We start from the raw sequence: 18,432 nt of genomic DNA on the forward strand, positions 1-18,432 counted from the left end.
CCTAGCTTGCCAACACCTCACTAAAGATTGGCACCGGCCAGACTTTCACATGTCAGAAAGGGGATTTTAATTTAATTAGATGCTCTTCGCTCCACAACGCATGACGAATTCACGAAAGAAAATACATAGTCAAGTGCCCTTCATCACAAAACAAAAACCCAGAAGTCTTTGTCGAGTCAAAACGGTTCCATGACATTTGCTCCAGCGACAATTGCTCCAATGGAAAATCTGCACGTTCAGCCAAACATAACTCCTAACCCCCAAAACATAGTAAACCCTAATCCTTAGCTTTGCATTATTGTGGCCAAAAAACCCCTCTAATTGCAATCATAATTTAACCTATGTCCTCTTAGATATAAAGACCAGAGCAAATGTAGCTAAAGCAAATGTCATGTCACCGTAAAAACAGCTGTTATGTTCAGGAATCTGGACAAATCATTCGTATTTTTCTGTCACCTCCGAATCTCAGGACTAAACTGCGTTTCCGGTTGGACAGTTCTTGACAAAGACCTCACTGGCTTTCATTATCAATACATTTACTGTGTTCTTGCATGCGTTCTGATCTGACGTAATCTTAAACCATCTGTGACTTATACATTTCACATCTTGACCAATTTAAATTCAAGTTTCATATGGAAGATTTAGAGAGGCGTTCCTCAAGGCTGCGCAATGTCACCAGATATTTTCCTCTGGAATCCTTTGCTGTGCCCCTCCAATGCTTTGTCTAATTCCGGGTCACGGTCCGCCACTGAATTTATAAATTGTTTGGTTTGTATTCATCATAGTCTAAGGATTCCAGAGGAAAATATCTGGTGACATTGCGCAGCCTTGAGGAACGCCTCTCTAAATCTTCCATATGAAACTTGAATTGCCCCTCAAATCAATTGTCTCCTCCGGGTCACTGTTCGCCACTGTGTAAGTTATTGTTTGGGGATCCGAACTCTCATAATAAGGGGTTGAGGATTTCGACTTAGTAAGGTTATCTGAAGGTTAATCCACACAGTGCTAATGGATGGTATACTTCGACTGTGGATAAATATTCACTTAAAATATTCATCGTAAAACTCGAGCGACGGTTATGCGAAAGCAACTTTGACGGTCAGGCAGTGAGGACCGTGACCCCGAGGAGACAAAGCATTGGGGGCACGGCATTGTTCACAAACAATGCAGTGCCCCCCCCCCCCAATGCTTTGTCTCCTCCGGGTCACGGTCCGCTACAGCGGTCAGGGATCAAGAATGAAAATAGCTCAAGTATTATATCACATGAACTTTATTTACGTACCGTATGTCTCTGTTGTCCATGGTGGCAAATCTAGAGAAAGAAAAGTTAAGTTTCATGTACCACACCACGATACACTACATTTTACTTATTAGTGACCAATTCATCTTAAAGTGTAAAAAAATGGTATACTGAGAAGTGTTCCACAAGGCTAAGGTGTTACTATTTTCTTTCATAGAACCCTGAGAAGATTGTTGATTACAAAGCAAACACTGACCTAAAAAAGTTTTATTGTCTGGATCTAGTACATAAACAACTTCCTTTCCGTCTGGTGTGAAGAAATGAAATTAAAAATAGCTGGTGTCTTTCCGCTACGGATACTTAAAGAGGAAATTCACCCTGACGATAAGTTCGTACTAATAAAAGTGGGAAAATTTTGATGAAAATCACATAAAGAATAATGAAGCATCTAATTTCTAAAGCGACGATCAGCTTCTTCTTATGTCGTGTAATATTCATTTCCCAGAAAGCAAATTTCTTATAAATCAATTTATAAAAAAATATGAAGTTAATTTTGTTATTTTTTGTGGAAAGGCCTGGAAAAATCATCTACTATATGACATCATTCCAAACTACCTTCTATAGCTTCGACAAAATTTTTCATGTTTCTTGAAAAAAAAATCATGAAATGTGCATCATCTGCAATATAAGAGAGCTGGTCTCAAATGGCGTCACACATGAAAAATACATATTCATATATCTCTTTATCTGTGATGGATACAGTAGAACTTGACCAATATATATTTTCCCCGGGTATTTTATTATTCTATCTGCTTTTATTAAAACAAATATTATGGGCATGGTGAGCATTCCCATTAACGTGTAAACATTGGTCTTCTCCTATACCAATGAACGTGGAGGGCGTCAAAACTTTGCAGTTTGGCCACCCTCAACGTTCGTTGATCTATACTTACTATTAGACTCGGTAGTCTCCGGTTCCCATGTTGGCCATGAAGTCGGTGGGTAATCTTTAAAAAAACCCAAATGATATAATTCCTTATCAATTAAACTATTTTGCATTCGAAATTAAATTATATTCAAATATCTTCTGTTTACTTCTAAATATTTATACCTCCATCTATGTGTTTTTGCATGGCCCCATGTACAATTATATAGCATCTCGTTACTGATGGGGCTACCTTGCTGAACTAAAACGAAATACAAGGGGCGACTGAAAATACATAGAATGGATGATGATGATGATATGAGAACAAAATTTGGTCAATGAAGTCTTCAGCATTTCCCAATCCTACACACCATCTTGTACAATATTTACTCTTATTTTACAGGTACCTGTATCATATACACTGCAAAAACTGCGGTATCGATTTAACACCAGCCCGGAAGCTATATATGTCTACACCAGAGAAGTGTTAAACAACACCAGTTTGGAATCTAACCGATGCTGTTTTAAAACTAATTGGTGTTGTATAAACATCTATCTGGTGTTATACCAAAACTGGTGTTAACACTTCTCTGGTGTGGACATCTATAGATTCCGGGCTGGTGTTAAATCAACACCGGAGTTTTTGCAGTGTAGTCTCCAAGGTAAATGGCCAAACTTTTGTTGGCCTTCGTTGGGGTTGATGACATGGGGCGCTCTCATTGTTTTGACTCCTCATTGGTCTCACGGTGATAAGGTTGCAAACCGTTCCAAGAAATTGGATGGGTTACTGGGGTTACCCTCAAAGAGTTCCAAGTCTCAGCTGGGGCCATGCTACTCTGCTGTGCAAACCCTTCACTCGGGTAAAGGGTCTAAATTGGAGCCTACTCATGCCTTATGTACTGGTCACGTCTTTCGGATGGTAACGTTAAAGGTCGGTCCCAGACGTAAATAATCATATCTCATTGATACACGTCTGACAAAACTCAAATACGCACACACACACACTGAAGGCCCTCTACAGCAAGTTTTGTATGTGCTAGCTAGTCTTTGCGTGGAGACACACTTGTTGATAAAAGTTTCAATCAGGGTCTGTGCCTACAGACTAGGGCCATGCCACCAAGCTGCAGAAACATGATAACAGATCGATATTTTGGTTTGTTCATTTATTTTTAATGACTCACCTGATATACAGAAACTTTGATTTTTTTTAGAGATCTTACCACAATTGTATTCGTCCTCTCCGTAACTACAGTCGTTGTCGTGATCACATATCCAAGCACCTGGTATACATTCACCGTTGTAGCATTCGAACTGATCGGATCGGCAACCTGAGAGAGAGAGAGAAAGATAGAGAGAGAGAGGGAGGGACACACACACACACACACAATAGAGACCAACCAGAAATGGGAATTCACGATCGGTCTACAGAAATTGTCCTATTCCCTGGTTGGTTCCGTAAAATTTTTGCTCTGGCGACAAATTGTCTGCTGTAAAGTCCACACACTACCGAAATGACCCACTTAATCCTTGGCTGGATTTAACGCTATACCGTATCCTAAACCTGTAAGCTAACATAAAACCCTAATGCAACCATAACCCTATATCTTGGAGGAAATAAAGCCCGAATTTATTGTCGCCGGAGAAAATGTCATGCCCCCGGCCATCCCAGGTTGGTCCATTGCCAGGTGGTATAATCCTAGCACGCAAGCCTTTGTGTAAAACCCTAGATTTACAATGTACTTAATCTAGAAAAGTGTCAGGTGCAGTTATTACACTGCAAAAACTCCAGTGTTGATTTGCCACCAGCCTGGAATCTATGTATGTCCACGCCAGAGAAGTGTTAAACAACACCAGTTTGGTTTTGGTCTAATATACTGTAAAAACTATGGTATTAAAACTGACACCAGTTGGTGTTAATAGAGGACCACACCCTGAGGTGTTAAAATTACACCCTAGAGATTGAACATAACAAGGTGTTGTAATAACACCTTTACATGTGACAATAACACCACCAATTTAACATCGGCGTAAAATAACTGGTGTGGTCCTCTATGTACACCGGTTACACCACAGTTTTTGCTGTGTACCAGATATGTGTTAATACAACACCAATTAGTATTAAAACAGCATCGGTTTGATTTCATACTGGTGTTGCTTCAACACTTTTCTCGCGTGGGCATACTTAGATTCCGGACTGGTGGTAAATCAACACCAGAGTTTTTGCAGTGCATGATCAAACTCCCTTTGAAGGCATCCCGATGATACAGAGACACTATTGTATAAACCGAAATCTACTGATACAATGCCAATATTGGTTTCAGTTTAAGGCCGTCGTTTTCATTTCTTATATCATTATATAGGCCTAATAGTCCTACTCATATATATGTTACTTGTATTATCTTATATTTTTCATATTGTTCATAATCATACATGTATATCACATTAGTATATTATTTTTGATGTGTGCTTTATGTACTCATTGTTTTAGGGATAAAATGAATAAATTGATTGATTTCAATTTCATGCGATTTTATTTAAGCTAATATTTTTAGTTGTGTATACAGTTTTAAGTCTTTATGTGTGTAAATTGTTATTTATATGTATTTTTTTAATTGTGCACACTCTAAGAAATAAAGGGTCAAAATTTAACCCCGAAAGGTTGATGCAAAATCAGCACCCTATAGGTTAAAAAATTAGACCCTGCGGTTGGGGTTCATTTTTGCACCCTGCGGTTTCAAAACTGCACCCCTAAATTTTAAATTGAACCCCTAGGGTGCGGTTTTGAACCCGCAGGGTGCAAAAATGAACCCCAAGCGCAGGGTTCAATTTTTGAACCCCAAATCAAAACTTTAAATTTTGAACCCCAAATCAAAGGTTTAAATTTTGAACCCATAGGGTGCTGATTTTGCATCAAGCTTTCGGGGTTCAATTTTGACATTTTATTTCTTAGAGTGTGCAGGACCCCCTTGGTAGAGAAGTTTTGTAACTGCAAGGGCTACCCCGCTGAAGTAAAACGGAAAAAAATGAAAAAAGTCGAATACTTACTAGAATGCAACACGTAATCTGTAGATAAACGAAAGAAGAAGTTAATGATTAAGTTTGAAAAGAACGAATTATTTCAGGAATATCTTCCAATCCAATTTATTTACACATGCCAGTACTCAGATGATTATTCTATTGGGTACTATTTGAATTCATTTTTAAATCCTACCACATCACTTTTGTTTATCAATTATTTATTGCAATCCATACTATTTCCTACCGGTTTCCAAGTCAAAGTCAACAAAAATATGTTTATTTTTATCTGGTGAGTGTTTCATAAAGCTGTTCGTAGGTTAAGAGCGACTTTGAGAACGACTGGTGAACATTTCTTACGCTCTAAATAATCACCAATGAACATTTAATGGTCAATATCATATCCCACAAGAAAGGATCACCAGTCGTTCTTAAAGTCGCTCTTAACTTACGATCGGCTGTATGAAACGGCGCCCTGGTCATTTTCTTTTCTTTTCACCTTTTGATGCATAGTATTATTAATATTTTCTTAAAATGATTTCATGTTTTTAGATTCTGAGCTACTAAACATTTTTTTTTCATATATTTGATTTTAGATGCTAATGTTTGGTACACTGTTAAAAAACCCCTGATTTTACAGGGAAAAAGAAGATTTTGCAGAAAGCAATAACAAAGGCTAACTTAATAGCCATAACCCACAAGTCTTCCTCTCCAAACCTCCCAACCCCATCCAGGTAAGAACACTAATGGTAAAAATAAAATGAAGATATTTAGAATCGGCAAAATACAATGGTCATACATGTGACTTGGTCACTTCAAGCCAACCCTCACAATACCTCCCCCATCACATCACTATGTATCTACAAGCATTCGAGTGATAAGCATCAAAACATTAAAGCAATCGTAAATTTAAAAATATAAATATATCATTGTTATTGAAGTGTTACATTGATTTTTTTTATATTCTGCATAATAATGATATAAAAATCGCCACAACAAATCGCAACAACTTTCATGTTTGAAGACAAACGACTCTGATTTCTTCATCTCAAACTTTGTTAGAAATTTCTTCATTGTAGCTGTAGAATGAGTTAAAGTCAAAATGCTCAGGGACCTACACTCTTAAAACAAATCAGTCAAATTGACTAGACTAGTAGTCAGCTGGGTGCAACTGATATGGCAATCACTGATATTCGAATTTCTGACATATATTCTAGTCAGAAATAACTCCCTTCTAGTAAAATATGACTAGAAAATAGTCAAATATGACTAGAATAACAGTCGCTCCCAGCTGACCCTATTAACTAGTCATTTTGACTAATTTGTTTTTAGAGTGTAGGAACGATTTCCTGAGAGCTAAGAGGGGGTGCTGGTTTGTTAACAAAAGTTGAAGGTAATTTCTTATCAAGGAAAATTTGAATAAAATGAATAAATAAATAAATGATTAAATAAAACCAACCAAACAAAAATGTTTTACTCTAAAAATGAACGTGTTTTTGGTGAAGAAAGTTTGACAAAGAGCTTCACTCGTAAAACCATGTGATCCCTCCCCCCCCAAAAAAAAGACAACCAAATGAAGGGATGCACCACTCCCGAAAAGGTTAGTGAAACGTGATTCTTTGTTTATTTGGTAAATAAGGGTTCATTAGGCCCTGAAAATGCTGTGACATTCTTACCGTATGATGAATAATCGTAGGATGAATAATCAGAGAATGAGTAATCGTAGGATGAGTAATCGGACGAATAATCGTAGGATGAGTAATCGTATGATGAATAATCGTAGGATGAATAATCGGATGAATAATCGTAGGATGAGTAATCGTACGATGAATAATCATACGATGAATAATCATATGCTGAGAAAAAAAATGGTACACTTATATATACTTTTGTTCTTGGAATGTGGAAATGATTAAATGAAATCAAAAGATATTCATATCTCAATGAATAGGAAAAAATTCACAGAGCAAAATGCTGAAATTTGATAAAAATCGGATGACAAAGTTATTGAATTCTAAATATTTGCATTATTCCGGTGAAACAGAACTAGGCCTGTCTTTTGTATTTTATTAAATTAAATTATATTTATTCAAAAAATACCAAGAATTGAAAGATTGGGTTGATGACTTATTAAGTGCATTAGTTATTTATTGCTGCAACTTACTTCATCATAATGGAGACACATATACACATTTTTGAAAAAAATGAAACAATTACGATTTTATGCAATAAAATAAGAAAAGAAGAAAATGGAAAGTGTGAATGTGACATCATCAGCCCACCTAATGAATATTCATTAAGGCATGCCTTGAACTATTTCCCCGGAATGATGCAAATCTTTAACTTCAATAACTCCGTTATTTGTTGTCCGATTTCGATGAAATGGTAAGCATTTCGCTCTGTGCATTTTTATTTAGTTATAAATATATTCGGCCTGGAGTATCCCTTTAGAATTTACGAGCAAGCGAATTTATTTTCCCTGTTAAATAGCACACAACTTTGCTGACTAAGCATCCATACCTCAATTCCACGACTGCTCATATCTGGCTACGTTCTTTTCCCATAATGCAACTTTCTAAGCAGTGGGCCTATCTTCAAAGATAGGCCCACTTTAATGATAACACACTATTTCATCACTGAATACATTGATATCACATTTACCAAGTGGCAAAATAAGTAGACCTGTTTTCACCTCAGAACCATCTAGTTTCTCTGGAAAAATAACATTATAGGCTAATTAATTCTCTTTATTACTACTGGTAGTCTGATATATTTATATATAATAAGAGACTACACACGCTCTCGTTTTATATAAATATACCAGACTACTAGTAGTAATAAAGAGAATTAATTAGCCTATAATTTTATTTTTCCAGAGAAACTAGATGGTTCTGAGATGAAAAACAGGCCTACTTTTTTGCCACTTGGTAACTGGGCGTTGTGGCTTGCGCCTGTAATCCAAGCTGTGGGGAAGCTACAAATTGATGCAGAGGTTCGAGGTTCAAGCCCTGGTCACGTCTTTCGGATGATAACATTAAAGGTCGGTCCCAGAGGTAAATAATCATATCTAATTGATACACGTCTGACAAAACTAAATACACACACACACACGCGCTATTGGTCATGTTGGCTTCCTCTTTAATATAGCACGTTGTCAACGCCATCTTCCATTTTCAAAAATCATGGCTCTTTTTTAATACCCCGTGTTTGTCCTCCATAAATCATCATACATGTACTAGAATAGACCTGATGAATATTATGTCATAATTTCATAGCGCTCTCCTTCTGATGGCAATGACACTGTGTTGCATAACGCTTCCAAGAACATAGAAAATCTAGGCCTATTGAAAATGCCGTCATATGACAACTGATTGCTGGGAGGTCATTGTCGCAAATAGGCGAACCGGAAAAGCAGTTTCATCCTAAGTTTCGGAGCCGTCGAAAATATTGAAAATGTGTCGTTCAGCCAGCTAGAGTAAAGGACAAACAACAGGACGAAACCGCTGTTTTGATATCACCAATTTTCGACAAAGACTTCTTGGTTGCTCTTTGTTATACGATGGCAGTTGATGGATTTTCTAGGTTCCTTGAAATCGTTTTGCGTCATGGTGCTCTAAGATGGCGCCGCAATGACGTCGATGCATGTACGTTGCTTCAGCATCTAACTGGGCATTCTGGAGTGCGCCTGCATGTGTTCCAAGCTATATAATTATGAAAAGTTACATATTGCTACAGAGGGTCGTGGTTGAAACCCTGGTCAAGCTGTCGGATATGGTGACAGTTAGGTCGGTCCCAGACCTAAATAATTTGAGTGATACATATCTGTTCAAAAACAATTCCACAAAACCTTACCCTCATCCATACACACACGCGCACAACGACACTCTCTCACACACACCCTAACATAACACACGCACACACAAATACACACTCTCTCAAATCTCTTGAGGATAGCGTCGTCAATTATGCGTAAGTTCTGGTTTGCTCATGGTGGTTGGAAACCGCTGCGAACCGCCATTCAATTCTCAATGATCTGTAATTAAACCTGAAAATTTGATTTAAATAGGGGGACCTACCTGGTTCGCATACGACTCCTACATCTTCGCTGTGCGCGCAGTTGTGGCTTCCCCATCCCCTGTGATAGCAATCACCAAGCGAGTCTTCAGAGTATCCGCTGCATGTTACATCATCCAGCCAAATCGGCCCGGTCCCTTGACCGAACGCTGCACAGCATCGGGCCGTTCCCCCACTCAGTCCCAGCGAACGGCAGACCACTTCGGCGTCACTGTTATAAAAGGAGTCATCGCAGACCGTTCCCCATACTCCGTTGTGTTTAATCTCTACGCGCCCTTCAAAAGCATTGGCGCCTCCAACAAGTCGAATGTCAGGTTCGGGTTCAGCTGTAATGAAGCAAGAAGATTGTCTCTCGGATAAGTGTAAACGGTATTTTCGCATTTACTACGGGGAAACCCTCTACAACGCATCGATTCCTTTGAAAATGCAATTAAAATCACTATAGAGAGCTGAGGGGCTTTTATCGAAAGTTGGTGGACTTGAACAGCAGATCATCCGAATGTTTCCACCGAAAGAACAACTGCAAATATGTTGTCCAGAGTCAAGAAATTCCGATGTTGTCCAGGTCCGCCAACTTTCGACAAAAGCCTCTCAGCTCTTCATTGTGATTTGACTATCACTTTCAATAGAATTACTGTGTTCTAGAATATGTCCCCTTTGAAATTGCGAAAACGCCCTATTATGCATAAATCGCGAATTCTACATGTAAATATAAAATTATAAATATATAGGGCTACAGTTCATCACGAAATTAAAGTGAAGGACATGTCTTAAAAAGCAACGCTGTGTCGGTACTAAACCTGGTCGAATTTGTGTAAATTTTTCCGAGTCTGCCTATCCAAATGTACTTAAAACATCTAAAAATACTAACTGGTGATTCCGAGTTCGAAAGTCACAGGTATATCAATGAAATACAAAGATTTGAACCCATCTTCTCACCCCGGGGGGGGGGGGGGGCCACTTACATTGACGAGTGGATACCATGCGCGACCAAAAAAACACGTAAAAAGGATGTCTTTTTCACGATAGGACACGTTACGTACGTAACGTGATAAGGGTGTCAAAAACACAAAAATAATGAAAAAAGGGTATCAATTTCACTAGGACAATTACGTGTTTAGGGTCGAATTTGCGGGGATGATAAAACAAAATTTAATTGTTTTATAAAGGATGTCCTTTTTGCCCCAACACTTCGTGTTTAGAATTTGATTTCCGCGAGGTGTAGAAGGTGGGGTCGTACTAAACCAAATAAGGTAAAGCTGACGACCGAAGGACCCCTAACAATAAAACATTCCTATACTTGTTTAGGGGTTCATTTCAGGGAATATTTGCCAAGAGTATCGTTTTGTTTCCAATACTTGTTAAGGGTTGGGTTTCACATGCCAATACTTGTTAAGGGGTACATTTTCAGAATATGGAAATTACGTGTTTAGGGTGCTTTTCGAGACCCCATGGTCGCGCATGGTATCCACTCGTGAATGGAAGTGGCCCCCCCCGGGCTTCTCACCCTCTCTCTCTCTCTTTATCTATCTATCTATCTATCTTTCTATCTATCTGACTTTATCCTTAGCCTCTTTATTTCTCTCCCACTATTATAATTTTATTGATATAATTTTTATCGTCACTACTAAATAATTTCTCTGAAGTTTTATCGCCCATTCATGATATATTTTGACATTTTGTAGTCTATTAGGATTTTCTTCCCTATTTCCCCGTTATTATATACTACCACTAATAATAACTTTACTTGCTTTTAGAACGCTTAATACTTACGCAGGAGCGGATTCAAGATTTTTCAGTGCTGACAACTTTCATGAAACGGTCCCCTGGTGATAGCATAAAACGTAATTTCCAAGGGGGGGGGGGGCTTAAAAAATGGGGGTGGTTCATTAGGCCCTGAAAATGCTGTGACATTCTTACCGTACGATGAATAATCGTAGGATGAGTAATCGTAGGATGAGTAGTCGTAGGATGAGTAATCGTAGGATGAGTAATCGTAGGATGAGTAATCGTAGGATGAATAATCGTAGGATGAGTAATCGTAGGATGGGTAATCGGACGAATAATCGTAGGATGAGTAATCGTACGATGAATAATCGTATGATGAGTAATCGTAGGATGAATAATCGTAGGATGAGTAGTCGTAGGATGAGTAATCATAGGATGAGTAATCGTACGATGGATAAACGTAGGATGAGTAATCGTAGGATGGGTAATCGGACGAATAATCGTAGGATGAGTAATCGTACGATGAATAATCATACGATGAATAATCATATGCTGAGAAAAAAAATGTTACATTTATATATACTTTTGTTATTGGAATGTGGAAATGATTAAATCAAATCCAAAAATATTTATATCTCAATGAATATGATTTAATTCACAGAGCAAAATGCCGAAATTTGATCAAAATCAGATAACAAAATTATTGAGTTTTAAATATTTGCATTATTCTAGTGAAACAGTTCTAGGCCTGTCTTTTGTATTTTATCACATGAAATTATGTTTATTCATAATTTGTATTTTATGACTTAAAGTTATGTTTATTCAAAATTTTTATCCCAAGAATTGAACGATTGGATTGATAACTGATTAAGTGCATTAGTTATTTATTGCTGCAACTTATTTCATCACAATGGAGACACAACATATACACATTTTTGAAAAAATGAAACAATCATGATTTTATGCAATAACATAAGAAAAGGGAAAATGTGAACGTGACATCATCAGCCCAACTAATAAATATTCATGAAGGCATGCCTTGAACTGTTTCACCGGAATAATGCAAATCTTTAAAGGAAACCAAAACCCAAGAAGGGAAGCAATCTTACTGGAAAGAGTAAAATGAGAAGAACAATTAAAAAAAAGTTTCATCAAAATCGGTTATGAAATAAGCAAGTTATGGACGATTTAAAAGTCTTGTTGTACTTATTATGTGGATCCTCAAATTGGCAAACATGCTTCAAAATGGCTGATTTTGTGGACAACTCTCCATTTGTTTTGTACACATATTTTCAGATTTTCCCCTTTATTTTACATATTTCACATTATCTCCTCCTGACCTTGACATATATGGTGTGGATTATATTTTCCCATTACATATGTTGTGCCCAGAAGGAGGCAAGATGCAATTTGAAAGATAACGAGTAAAATCTGAAAATATGTGTATAAAACAAATGGAGAGTTGTCCACAAAATCAGCCATTTTGAAGCACGTTTGCCAATTTGAGGATGCCCATAGAAAGTAAAACAAGAGTTTTCAAACTCCCATAACTTGCTAATTTCATAACCGATTTTGATGAAACTTTTTTTAATTGTTCCATTCATTTTACTCTTTCCAATAAGATTACTTCTCTTCTTGGGTTTTGGTTTCCTTTAAATTCAATAATTCTGTTAAATCGCCTTGAAAAGGTATTCTCCATCACGGGAACTGTCTTGGAATGGATCCGCTCATATATTCATGGTCGGTCCCAACAAGTAATTATTAATGATACGGTTTCTGAAACATTCCCCTTAATTTTTGGCGTTCCGCAGGGTTCCGTAGTCGGTCCACTACTTTTTATTCATTTATACCAGTCCACTGTCCAAACTCATAGATTCTCACCAAGGTGTTCAGCACGTAATGTACGCTGATGACACACAAAATCATGTTACTCTCAGAGCGAATGCGAAGGCTGAAGCAGCGCAAAAGCTCCATAGCTGCCTTGCTGAAGACATTAAGATTTGGTATCTGAATACAAACTCTGCCTTCATGAACGAAAATCTGAGATTATACGCATATCCTCAAAATTCAGAAATACTACTCCATTCCCGGACTTATCTACTGATAATGTTTCCCTAAAGGGCAGTGAGTGTGTACGCGACGTTGGTGTAATGATTGACAACGATCTTACACTTCAAGATCATATCAAGCAAATTTGCAGGTCTGCGTCATATGGTATTTTTTTAAATTGGAAGGATTAGGAAATTACTTGACCGACCCACAACTGCTAAACTAACACATGCATTTGTTTCCTGTCACCTAGATTACTGTAACTCAATATTTTCTAACCTCCCTCATACATACCTTGTTCCACTACAACGGGTTCAAAACTCTGCCGCTAGATTAGTCTCTCTCAGTAGAAAATCCGAGCACATAAATCCAATTCTGCGTTCTCTTCTATGGCTCCCCATACATCACCGTATCCCTTTCAAAGTTCTCCTTCTCACCTCCAAAATTCTCGATGGCCAAGCCCCAAAATATCTTACAGATCTCATTTCCTTACGTTCTAGTACCTCCTCAAGACCTCTTCGTTCATCGTCTACAATGCAGTTAACTCTTGGACCTCGAACCTCTACAAAATATGGTGACCGCGCTTTTTCTTCAATTGCCCCTTCAATTTGGAATAAGCTACTATCTTACATTCATAATGCCAAGTCTGTGAATCAGTTCGAAACCCTACTCAAAACCTACCTGTTTAAGAGATGATTCAAAGTTGTGGGTCGGTCAATTGGAGGTGCGCACCAGTTTTAATTTTTGATTATTAGAATAGTTGTATTACCTGTATCATTATCCCCTGCCACTTGTTTTAAACCAAAGTACAAACCATAAACAGCGTTTAGAAACACCAGTAGTAAGCGCCTTATAACTGATATGTATTATTATCATTATTTGTTATCCAATTTTGATGAAATGTTGAGCATTTCGCTCTGCGAATTTTACTCTATAGTTAGATATTAATATGTTTAGCCTGGAGTATCCCTTTAGAATTCACGAGCAAGCAAATTTATTTTCCCCTGCTAAATAGCAAACAATTTTGCTGCCTGAACATCACACCTCCATTCCATAACTGCTCATATCTGACTACGTTCTTTTCCCACAATGCAACTTTCTAAGCAGTCTAGTCTTCAAAGATAGGCCCACTTGAATGATAGCACACTACTTCACTCTTAAATATATTCATATCACAATTACCAAATGACAAAATAAGTAGGCCCTTTTTTCTCAAAACAATCTAGTTTCTCCGGGAAGATAAAAAATTTTAAGGCTAATTAATTATCTTTATCACTACTAGTAGTCTCGTATATCTATTTATAATAACGAGAGACTACACACGCTGTTGGTCATGTTGACTCCCTCTTTACATCAATATAGCGTGCTTTCAACGTCATTGTTCCATTGTCACAAACCAAGACCCGTGTTTCTCCTCCCAAAATCATCATACATGTACTAGAATAGACCTGATGAATATTACGTCATAATTTGATAGCGCCCTCCTTTTGATGGCAATGACACTATCACTGTCATTGTCATTACATACTGCGTTACACCATGCTTTCAAGAACATAGAAAATCTAGGCCTATTGAAAATGCCGTCATATGACAATTGATTTCTGGGAGGTCATTGTCGTAAATAGGTGAATAGGAAAAGCAGTTTCATCCTAAGTTTCGTAGCTGTCGAAAATATTTAAAATATGTCGTTTTGCCAACAAGAGCAAAGGACAAATCGCCCCTAAGCCCAATCAATAACAGCAACAGGACGAAACCGCTGTTTTGGTTCACCAATTTTCGACAAAGACTTCTTGGTTGCTCTTTGTTGAGATGTTGTTTGTTGAAAACTAATGGCGACCAGTCATATCTGCCAAATCGTTAGGCAGTTGACAGGATTTTCTAAGTTCTTGAAAGCGTTTTGCGTCACGGTGCTCTAAGATGACGCTGTAATGACGTCGATGCATGTACGTTGCTTCAGCATCTAACTGTGCTTTCTGGCGTGCGCTTGCATGTGTTCCAAGCTATATAATTATGGAAAGCTACATATTGATACAGATCGAGGGTCTTGGTTGAAACCCTGGTCACGCTATGATCGGATATGGTAACGGTTAGGTCGGTCCCAGACCAAAATAATTTGAGTGATACATATCTATCCAAAATCAATTCCACAACCCTTACCCTCATCCACAGTCAACACACACACACACACACACCCAACCACATCACCCACATGACGCACACACAAATACACACTCTCTAATCTCTCGAGGATAGCATGTCAATTATGCGTAAGTTCTTATTTGCTCATGGTGGTTGGAAAACCGCCGCGAACCGCCATTCAATTCTCAAAGATCTGTAATTAAACCTGAAAATTTGATTTAAATAGGGGGGGGGGGCTACCTGGTTCGCATACGACTCCCACATCTTCGCTGTGCCCGCAGTTGTGGCTTCCCCATCCCCTGTGATAGCAATCACCAAGCGAGTCTTCAGAGTATCCGCTGCATGTTACATCATCCAGCCAAATCGGCCCGGTCCCTTGACCGAACGTTGCACAGCAACGGACCGATCCACCACTCAGTCCCAGCGAACGGCAGACCACTTCGGCGTCACTGTCATAAAAGGAGTCATCACAGACCGTTCCCCATACTCCGTTGTGTTTGATCTCTACGCGTCCTTCAAAAGCATTGGCGCCTCCAACAAGTCGAATGTCAGGTTCGGGTTCAGCTGGAATGAAATAAGAAGATTGTCTCTCAGATAAGTGAAAAGGTGTTTTTCGCATTTACTACGGGAAACCCTCTATAACGCATCGATTCCTTTAAAAATGCAATAAAATCAATATAGAGAGCTAAGGGGGATTTGTCGAAAGTTGGTGGGCTTGGACAGCTGATCATCCGAATGTTTGCACCGGACGAACCACTGCAGATATGTCGTTGTCCAGAGGCTAGAAATCCGATGTTGTCCAGGTCCGCCAACTTACAAAAGTTTCACAATTCAAAAGAATACATGAATAATCAAGACATCAAAGTTTGTGCTTATCTCATTAGATTTTAAACCATCATGTCAATTTAGTACAAATGACCTTTCTCTGATCATGCGCAGAGAGGAACTGCGAACTGGCTTCCTCCACGAAACAAAGGTCTCCACTGTTAAAGGGTTACAAAGGCCGGCTGTGCCCCCCCTGGATCCGCCAGTGTACTTACTTTTTCAGAAGTCTCTAAGCGTTCTACAGTAGAGCAGCTGTTACGCGCGCCGCGTTTCAAGGAACAAATTCCCACCACATTCCCATTCACTTCGGCACAATGTGGGTTAATTTATTGTTGAAGGAAAGAAAACACGCCATGGCTTGGATTTGATAAATAAATAAAAATGAAAAAAAAGTGTTCACTCCAAAATTAAAGGTGATTTTCATTAAGAATAATTCGAAAAAAAGAGAGTCTTAAGGCCTGGTCACACAGCGCGAGCATTGTTGGAGCGGTCGTGGAGCGGAGAGAAAAAAATCTTTACCGCTCGCTACCGTTCACCATTTTCGATTTCGATTTTTTTTTCGGTTTTTCCCCAATTTTGTGAGCGAGATTCGACCCTCTCTCCCTACCGCTCCACGACCGCTCAAACAACGCTCGGGCGGTGTGACCTGGGGAGCATTTCATCAATATATTCATCCGTCAATTTGTCAGATCTGAAATCTTTCCATGATTTTGATTGGTTGAGAGGCACCGTTCCTGTGGTAACTGTCGGATAAAACGTCCGACAATTCCTTTCATGAAACACCCCCCAGGCCTTTATTCGCAAAACCGGGTGATCCCCCCCCCAAAAAAAAAAGCACGACCAAATGAAGGCACAAACCCCTCCCAAAAAGGTTAGTGAAACTTTGTTTATTTGGTAAAAGAAGCTAGCTACATAGTGATATGCATAATAGCGTAACAACGAAATTTCCAGGGGGGGGGGCTTGAAAAAAATGGGGGTGGTTCATTAGGTCCTGAAAATGTTGTGACATTCTTACCGTACGATGAATAATCGTAGGATGAGTAATCGTAGGATGAGTAGTCGTAGGATGAGTAATCGTAGGATGAGTAATCGTAGGATGAGTAATCGTAGGATGAGTAATCATAGGATGAATAATCATACGATGAATAATCGTATGACGAATAATCGTAGGATGAATAATCATAGGATGAGTAATCGTAGGATGAGTAATCGTAGGATGAGTAATCGTAGGATGAGTAATCGTAGGAAGAATAATCATAGGATGAGTAATCGGACGAATAGTCGTAGGATGAATAATCATAGGATGAATAATCCGACGAATAGTCGTAGGATGAGTAATCGTAGGATGAGTAATCGTAGGATGGGTAGTCGGAAGAATAATCGTAGGATGAGTAATCATAGGATGAGTAATCGGACGAATAGTCGTAGGATGAGTAATCGTAGGATGAATAATCGTAGGATGAGTAATCAGATGAATAATCGTAGGATGAGTAATCGTAGGATGAATAATCATTTGCTGAGAATAAAAAATATTATTACACTTGTATATACTTTTGTTATTGGAATGTTGAAATAATTAAATTAAATCAAATATTTATATTTCAATGAATATAAAATTCACGAAGCAAAATTTTGAAAATTTGATCAAAATCGGATGATAAATAAAGTTATTGAATTTTAAATATATGCAATATTCCCGTGAAACAGCTCTAGGCCTGTATTTTATTATATGAAATTATGTTTATTCAAAATTTTTCTACCAAATAGACTTAAAACGAATGGATTGATAACTGATTAAGTGCATTAGTTATTTATTGCTGCAACTTCTTTCATCATAATGAAGACACAACATATACACATTTATGAAAAACTGAAACAATTATGATTTTATGCAAAAACATAAGAAAAGGGAAAGTGTGAATGCGACATCATCAGCCCACCAATTTTCATGGGGCATACCTAGACTCTGTTTCTTTTGATGAAATGTTCAACATTTTGCTCTGTGAATTTCATTCTATTAATTTAGATATGAATACATTAAGATTGGAGTATCCCTTCAAAATTCAGTCTTTAAAGATAGCCCCACTTGAATGATAGCACACTAATTCAGAACAGAATATATTCATATCACAGTTACCAAGTAGCGAAATAAGTAGGCCTGTTTTTCATCTCAAAACATTTTAGTTTTTCTAGAAAAATAAAATTATAGGCTGATTCATTCTCCCTATTACTACTAGTTATCTTAAAAGTTATATATTAAGACTAGATATTTATAACAAGGAGAGACTATACACACACATTATTGGTCATGTTTGCCTCCTCTTTAATATAGCACGTTATCACTGTCATTGTTCCATTGTCAAAAACCAAGGCTCTTTTTTAATACCCCGTGTTTGTCCTCCCAAAATCATCATGTACTAGAATAGACCTGATGAGT

At 38.0% G+C, this 18,432-nt stretch overlaps 1 protein-coding gene across 2 annotated transcripts in view; it reads right to left on the reverse strand.

Annotated features, from left to right (window-relative positions):
* Positions 1-18,432, reverse strand: part of LOC121417283 (deleted in malignant brain tumors 1 protein-like) — a 35,246-nt gene that overhangs the window by 10,158 nt on the left and 6,656 nt on the right. Inside the window, exons 4-12 of one of the 2 annotated variants that reach the window (XM_041610929.1) lie at positions 17,011-17,511; positions 15,411-15,734; positions 11,175-11,534; positions 9,257-9,580; positions 6,944-7,036; positions 5,211-5,228; positions 3,386-3,493; positions 2,194-2,247; positions 1,283-1,312 (exon numbers count right to left, since the gene is read on the reverse strand). In XM_041610929.1, the coding sequence (XP_041466863.1) occupies positions 1,283-1,312; positions 2,194-2,247; positions 3,386-3,493; positions 5,211-5,228; positions 6,944-7,036; positions 9,257-9,580; positions 11,175-11,534; positions 15,411-15,734; positions 17,011-17,511 (1,812 nt within the window). Of the gene's footprint in view, positions 1-1,282; positions 1,313-2,193; positions 2,248-3,385; positions 3,494-5,210; positions 5,229-6,856; positions 7,037-9,256; positions 9,581-11,174; positions 11,535-15,410; positions 15,735-17,010; positions 17,512-18,432 lie in introns of both variants that reach the window. The other variant, XM_041610928.1, reaches the window with a different exon arrangement.

This window comes from Lytechinus variegatus, chromosome 6, assembly GCF_018143015.1.
Source record: "Lytechinus variegatus isolate NC3 chromosome 6, Lvar_3.0, whole genome shotgun sequence".
NCBI lineage: Eukaryota > Metazoa > Echinodermata > Echinoidea > Temnopleuroida > Toxopneustidae > Lytechinus > Lytechinus variegatus.